This window comes from Colobus angolensis, unplaced genomic scaffold (assembly GCF_000951035.1).
Source record: "Colobus angolensis palliatus isolate OR3802 unplaced genomic scaffold, Cang.pa_1.0 Scaffold30, whole genome shotgun sequence".
NCBI lineage: Eukaryota > Metazoa > Chordata > Mammalia > Primates > Cercopithecidae > Colobus > Colobus angolensis.
This window is the reverse complement of record NW_012116266.1, coordinates 4,831,125-4,839,038: the sequence shown is the minus strand read 5'-3', so window position 1 is coordinate 4,839,038 and position 7,914 is coordinate 4,831,125. Positions and strand designations below refer to the sequence as shown.

The window sequence follows — 7,914 nt, the reverse complement described above, 5'->3', positions numbered from 1 at the left end:
TTATATATACAATTATTCATTTTTAAACTACTTTGTACTTTTACAAAGTGAGCAATTTCTATTTTTCCTTGTATCTGCTTTACTGATGTACAACAGTGATTATTTACTCATCAAAAGTACACATGGTTCTTGTCAGAGTAATTTGATCAACAGCTAGACAATTCCTTCTCCCCAAGACATACCTACTAATAAATGAAGTTTTTCCTAAACTTCAACTTTTCCCATATCTCTCTGTTTGGCTAAGTGCTACCAATTCTGTAATTCCAATTTTAAAACTCACTTCCTCAAGGTGGCATTTTCTGATTCTATAATCAAAATTATAACCCACCTGACCCTACCACCTTTATTTAAATAGTACTCCATTCGTATCACAAATTATGGTGCATTACTACATATTTATTCCTTTACCATCTGCCTCCAATATGAAAGCTACTAAAGGACAGAGATCATACCTGTTTGATTCATTCATACTATGTAAATATATTATTTAATATTTAGTATATTCTATATTCACATATGACAAGTGAGTTTCTGGTTAGGATTCTTTTTTTCTCTAGGACAGTTTTGTCTTATGTTCTTTCTTGAGGGGTGGAGGGAGAATGTGAAGCTGTTTCATTTTGGTGCAACAGAGATGACTTTATGCATAAAATAAATTACTTTTATGTTAAAATATAATTATTAGGGCAACATATTTATAAAATGTCACTTTTGCTCTTTTTTCTTTCTTTTTATGCAGGAGAAATCAATGGTTCTGCCAATTATGAGATGTTTATATTTCACAACGGAGGTGTACAAATTTTATGCAAATATCCTGACATTGTCCAACAATTTAAAATGCAGTTGCTGAAAGGGGGGCAAATACTCTGCGATCTCACTAAGACAAAAGGAAGTGGAAACACAGTGTCCATTAAGAGTCTGAAATTCTGCCATTCTCAGTTATCCAACAACAGTGTCTCTTTTTTTCTATATAACTTGGACCGTTCTCATGCCAACTATTACTTCTGCAACCTATCAATTTTTGATCCTCCTCCTTTTAAAGTAACTCTTACGGGAGGATATTTGCATATTTATGGTAAGACATTGCTTTCATCTTCCAAACTTAAGAGTATATATATGTTTTGACAACTTTTCTCACTAATGGAAACACTTAGACAAATAAATATCTTTTGTGTTGAAGTTCACTTAGATGCAGTTGATGGCAATCATTTATAATGAAGACATACGGGTGATGATTTACTATTAATCATAATTAGTATTATTCAGCAATATGCAACGTAATCCCATAGACTGCTAAGTCAGAAATAGATCATATTGCCTTTTAAACACATATGCTATTAAAAATCAGGAAAAACATTAAGACAAATACTTAAACTCATGGCTTAATAATGGGTATTATCTCTATTCACCTAAGATTTAAGGTTTGGTTTTGTACTGTGTTTGTGGAATGAAGTGTGATGATTGAAAATCATAGTTTTATAACATTACTTTTACTACTACCTCTTTTATAAAAATATAGGCAGAAAAGCCCTTTCTATTAACCACATTTGTAAATACATTATATGCATAATCTTTTAAGTTTTAGTTTCTGGATCCTTGCCATAATACTGAGATGATGTTAGTCTAATAACTTGCCCACTTACTGGATTTCATGACTATAGTAAAGAAAAGCTTCATTTGATTAAATAGCTCTTTTAAATTTGGTAAGGGAACTCTTGGTTCAGCACTGAAAGAAGAGATGTGATTCTCAGAATTTTTCATTAACATACCTTTTTTTCCAATCCAGAATCACAACTTTGTTGCCAACTGAAGTTCTGGTTACCCATAGGATGTGCAACCTTTGTTGTTGTCTGCATTTTTGGGTGCATACTTATTTGTTGGCTTACAAAAAAGGTAAGCAATTTCTATCTTTCCTTGTATCTGCTTTACTGATGTACATCAGTGATTATTTCCTCATCAAAAGTACACATGGCTCTTGTCAGAGTAGTTTGACCAACAGGGAGACAATTCCTTCCCCCCAAGACATACCTACTAATTAAACTAATCACTTGGAACAGAAGTTTATTTATTTGTTTTATAGCCCACACATTCCAAAGAAGACTTGACTTAATGGCTTACAGAGTGTTATGTTATTATTATTATCGTTCAAACTAGATGAGGAAATTGAGGCCAAGAGAAGACTAAAGGTCAGGAGGAAGGTTAAAACATAAAAATAGATGCCTCTGATTTTTAAAAAATTATTATGCGTGGGCTGCAAATTTGAATCTAAGGTTCCTGAGAGGCAGGGCAGAGATGAAACAATTAGTTATAAATTTTGCTCCGCTGGTAAATTAAAAACAGTCAGCAAGAAATCCTTCTAAGGTGTCAATTGTAGCTGAGAAGGAAACTGACAACTTCTTTACATGGTAGGTTATTAAACTCCTTGCTTTTAAAGAAAACCACTGAGGAGCTATTTAGAAAGATAAACAACAATGACTACAACAAAAATCTCCCTGTGCTGGGGGATATTCTTTTTGGTCTCTTGCATTACAAGTTCTCAATCAAAGAACTGACACCACTCTGCATATTACGCGAGTATGCTAGTACTCAAGTATATCCACAGTGTGGTCACTGGCCAGTGTATATCTGTGGGAGACATAAAGAAGGAAGAGAATGAGATGGGGCCCATGATCTAAGTCTGTTGGGAAAGAAACAATAACGGCAAAAATGAGGAAGAAAGTTCAGTAGAAAGCTCTTTTTACGTAAAGCCCATTTCATATTGTTTTCCTACTTAGCCTAAAGCCAGGAACCTAAGTCACATTACCATGTTTTTTTCACATACCACTTCAACGAAGAATAGAAAACAGTCAAAAAACAAAGAGATGGAGAAGAAAAGATGACAAAGCATGTTTCTGGCTTTTTCTTTCAGAAGTATTCATCCAGCGTGCACGACCCTAACGGTGAATACATGTTCATGAGAGCAGTGAACACAGCCAAAAAATCTAGACTCACAGGTATGACTCCATTTGGGGGTTTGGGTAGGGAAGAACTTTCTTCACAGTAAGCCTGCAATGTTAATTTTGTTTTTGTTTTTGTTTTTGTTTTTTTTAAAGAAAGGAAAACATCTCCAAGGCCTAATTCTAGTATTTTCTGTGAAAATCTGGATTTTTCACTTTAACTAGATTTATATTTTCTGCAGTATATTGAAAACAAACAAGCAATAGGTTTGTAAGTCACTACTGAAACTAAACACAGAAACAGTTCATAAGCCACTATTGTATCAAGGCAATTTTCCAATTGATGTTTCAAAAGTTGGGATGGTTCTAAGTGTTTTTGTTGAAGGTTTCATTCAGTCATTCGATGAGCATTTATTGATCATCAGTGAAGTGTGAGTTACTGAGTGAGGCACTCTGGGGAATTTGGACAGACGTATGCTAATTTTGGACTGATATTAGGAAAAGAGATCTGCGCTGGTCCTGCTAGAGGGAAGAAGGAGAAATTGATGAAGATATTTGGTTATTTTGATGTAAAGAGTGTGCAAGTTTAGAGAACTTGGATGGCGTTAGAAGTCTCAGTAATGTGGGAATTTGACCTTTTGTGTTAAGAGTCAGAAAACTGAAAGTTGCCAAGTTTGAGGAGCACCCAGAAAGTTTGAAGCTTCCATTGTGGAAAATTCATGTCTTATGCCCTTGAGGTTGGAATGATGTGCGATGTGTAATGAGACAGAAGCCACTGCATTTTTCCACCCCTCAGTGGCTACAGACTGTCTAAAGGGGACACACATAGCTTGCGTTGTCATGGAATTATAGCATGGGATGGGAGCTAAAAAGGCTCCTTGAGTTCACATTCATTTTTTAGATGACAGAAATTGTTGCCCAAAGTGTTCAGTGATTCTTTTGGTTCCCTAGACAGTTAATACCATAGCTTTGACACTTGCAAAGAGCTTGTATTTCATTACTTTGCTGTTGAAAAAATATGATCTCTCAATCTCTTTGCTTAATGTGTTCTGTTTGGATCCCCACAAGCAGAACCTGAGATAAGGGCTTGGGTGCAAGTAGTTTATTTGGGAGGTGATCCCAGGAAGAAGCGGTGAGGGGACAGGGAGAGTGAGACAGCTAACAAAGAGAAGCAAATGAAGGGCACGTTATTATCAAGGTCTCAACTCCAGACCACAGAGGTCTGACTTCACTGGACCTCTGAGAAGTGTACAGATGCCTCCCGGAATTATTCTCCTGAAGGATGGCAACCACTGTCTCCATCCTCACTGATTTGGGGTTGCCTGCGGGGGGCATTAGCTTTCCCACATCTCTGAGCTGTGCCTCTATTTGGGATGAGCCTACTTGGGATGAGTCTTCAGCGAAAGTCCGGAGGCAGAAAAGCAGTGAAATGCAGTGGGGCTGTTGTTCTAGAACAGTTAGCCCTTGCAGAGCTTTCTGCCCCAGCAGCAGCTGAAATCAGAGGTGGACAGTTTCAAAGGGATGAGTTCAGATAATATCTGTTATAGGAGTCAGGAGTTAAACTTCTTTGGAAATGGGGAACTGGTGCTGGGTCTTGGAGCATAAAGACAAGTTTGCATGGTGTCTGTGTGTGTGTGTGTGTGTGTGTGTGTGTATGAAAGGCAATGGAAAGGGGGAAAGCTTCTTGTAGGGAATTGACACATGGAGAGCATTTAGAGAATTTATGCTAAATTTTTGTTACAGATGTGACCGTATAATCTGGAACTCTGGCACCCAGGCATGAACAACGTTGGCCAGTTTTCCACAACTTGAAGTGCAAGATTCTCTTATTTCCTGGACCACAGAGAGTCTGACTTAACTACATACATCTTCTGCTGGTGTTTTGTTCAATCTGGACGAGTGACTGTATCAGTCAATGGGGATTTTAACAGACTGCCTTGGTACTGCTGAGTCCTCTCAAAACAAACACCCTCTTGAAAGTAGCTTTAGAGAAAGCCCAGCTCCTGTGTGCTCAACAAATAGACCTCACTGGGAGTGGAATCCCTGTCTCCACATCTGCTCCTAGCAGTGCACCAGCCAGTAAAACAAACACATTTACAAAAATATGTTTTAAAGATGCCAGGTGTACTGAATCTGCAAAGCAAACAAGCAGCCAAGGACCAGCATCTGTCTGCATTCACCATCATACTACCTCTTCTTTCTGTAGGGATGAGAATTCCTCTTTTAATCAGACAGTCAAGGGAGATGCTACAAAGCTGGAGCTATTTTATTTCTGAGATGTTGATGTGAACTGTACATTAGTACATACACAGTACTCTCCTTCAATTGCTGAACCCAGTTGACCATTTTACCAAGACTTTAGATGCTTTCTTGTGCCCTCAGTTTTCTTTTTAAAAATACTTCTACATGACTGCTTGACAGCCCAACAGCCGCTCTCAATAGAGAGCTATGTCTTACATTCTTTCCTGTGCTACTCAATAGTTTTATATATCTGTGCATACATATATACACACATATGTATATAAAATTCATAATGAATATATTTGCCTGTCTTCTCCCTACAAGAATATTTTTGCTCCAGAAAGACATATTCTTTTCTCAAATTCAGTTAAAATGGTTTACTTTTTCATGTAAGTGGTGGGAAACATTGCCCAGAATTGAAAACAAATTTATTTTATTATCCTATTTTCTACCATTATCTATGTTTTCATGGTGCTATTAATTATAAGTTTAGCTCTTTTTGTAGATCGTATTAACATTGCAAACAAAATCATCTTTAATGGGCAAGCATTCTCCTGGGGTAGAGCAGAATATTCATTTAGCCTGAAAGCTGCAGTTACTGTAGGTTGCTGTCAGACTATACCCATGGTGCCTCTGGGCTTGACAGGTCAAAATGGTGCCCACTGGCCTGGAGCAGCCCTCCAGGCCTGGGTGGAATTCCAGGGTTGAGAGACTCCCCTGAGCCAGGGGCCACTAGGTATTCTTGCTCTCAGAGGCTGAAGTCACCCTGGGAATCACAGTGGGTCTACCTGCATTCATAATTCCAGGATCTGTGAAGAGCACATATGTTTCAGGGCACAATTCCCTCTCCTAAAAACCACACAGCCTGGAAACTGGCCCTGGCCCTTCAAGATAGCCTTCTTTAGAATGTGATTTGGCTAGAAAGATTCTTAAATACATGGAACGTGATTATTCTTAGCTGGAATATTCTCTACTTCCTGTCTGCATACCCAAGGCTTCTGAAGCAGCCTATGTGTACGCAACAACATTTGTAACTTTAGGTAAATTGGGATTATGTTGTAGTTTAACATTTTGTAGCTGTGTGCTTATAGTTTACAAGTGAGACCTAATGTGTCATTATGCATACTTATATTATCTTAAGCATGTGTAATGCTGGATGTGTACAGTACAGTACTGAACTTGTAATTTGAATCTAGTATGGTGTTCTGTTTTCAGCTGACTTGGACAACCTGCTAGCTTTGCACAGGTGTTCCCTGAGTTGTTTGCAGGTTTCTGTGTGTGGGGTGGGGTAGGGGGAGGAGAGCCTTCATGGTGGCCAACCTGGCCTGGTTGTCCAAGCTGTGCCTTGACACATCCTCATCCCCCGCATGAGACGTTTCAAGATGAATTATTAAAGGACAAAATTTCTGTGAAATCAAATCCGGTTTTAAGAGGAGTCACTTATCAAAGAGATTTTAGCAGTAGTAAGAAGGGAAAGAATAAACATTTGATATTCAGCAACTGAAAATACCTCACTGTGTTTTCTTGGGGGGAGTAGGGAAATGATTACCTTAGCTAGCATGTACAAATTTGATATTGTACTTGAAGATAGTTATATTGCTTGGAACAGTTGCTTTCTTCATTTTCTTTTTTTTTTTTTTAATTTTGAAATAGCCACAAACTTATAAAACAGTTGGAAGCACAGCAAAAGGACTATTCTTTTCCTGAGTAAGTTTCTGATCGAATGTCCTATCACTTCTGAACAGTATTTTTTACAAACAAGAACACTGTCCTTCCTAACTATAATATAGCCTTCAGAAAAGTAACATCGGTACATTGCTACGATCCAATCCTCAGAGCGCCTTCGACATTAGCCCTGTGCATTTAGTTGATATGTCTCTGTAGTGTCCAGTCTGGACAGTTTCTCAGTTTAGACTTCATGGCCTTGACATTTTTGAAGATTAGAAGCAGTTGTTTTGTAGAACATCCCTTGTTTGGGTCAGTCTGATGTTTCTTCATGATTAAAATCAGGTTCTTCATCTTTGGCAGAAATAACACAGAAGTGACATTGCACTGGCTTATTTCCCTCCTATCAGGCAGCTCACAGTTCTGATTTGTTACATTACTGGTAATGTTCACTGTAATCACTTGACTAAGGTGGTGTGTGTAAACCTTCTCCACTGCAAAGTAACTCTTGTCCCCTTTATATTTTAATAAATATTTTATGGGAAAGTACTTTGAAACTTTGTAAATCTTCTGTTCCTTGTGAAAATTTTAATTTATTTATTTGTTCAATTATATCAGTATGGCATCATGGCATCCTGCTTTATTCAATAGATAAAAATTTGTTACTATCATTATTCTGTTTTCATACTGAAATTGCCCTATCCTTGGCCAGCAGGAGCCCATTTCAACTGGGTCTTGTGTTCTTGCACCATGTCCCCAGTGTTCTTTCAGCACTCTTTTGCTTTCTGGCAGAATGAGCTAGTCCAGCCTCAGTTTGAGCTTTCACTGTCCCAGTGCTGGAATCAGCTGCTTCTCCAAGAGCCCTGGTTTCTTTGAGAGATGGTTTTAGAAGCCAAGACCTAGGCATTAGTTCTGCTCATTGCTATTGGAATCTCACTGCTCCTAGTTCCCATGAGTGGACAGAGCTACGGATAGATACCTATCCAGATAGATAGATAAATATATGTAAAATATAAATGCAGATGTAAATGTGTGTGTACATATGTGTATGTGTGAATACAAATATATATTTATA

The 7,914-nt window shown here is 37.8% G+C and overlaps 1 protein-coding gene across 2 annotated transcripts in view; it reads left to right on the top strand.

Moving 5' to 3' along the window:
* The window catches only part of ICOS (inducible T-cell co-stimulator), a 25,084-nt gene extending 18,403 nt beyond the window's left edge, over nt 1-6,681 (top strand). Inside the window, exons 2-5 of one of the 2 annotated variants that reach the window (XM_011949897.1) lie at nt 737-1,072; nt 1,784-1,890; nt 2,906-2,990; nt 4,677-6,681. In XM_011949897.1, the coding sequence (XP_011805287.1) occupies nt 737-1,072; nt 1,784-1,890; nt 2,906-2,990; nt 4,677-4,690 (542 nt within the window). In that variant the 3' untranslated portion in view covers nt 4,691-6,681. The remainder of the gene's footprint in view (nt 1-736; nt 1,073-1,783; nt 1,891-2,905; nt 2,991-4,676) is intronic. The other variant, XM_011949898.1, reaches the window with a different exon arrangement.
* Nucleotides 6,682-7,914: the final 1,233 nt, after the last annotated feature.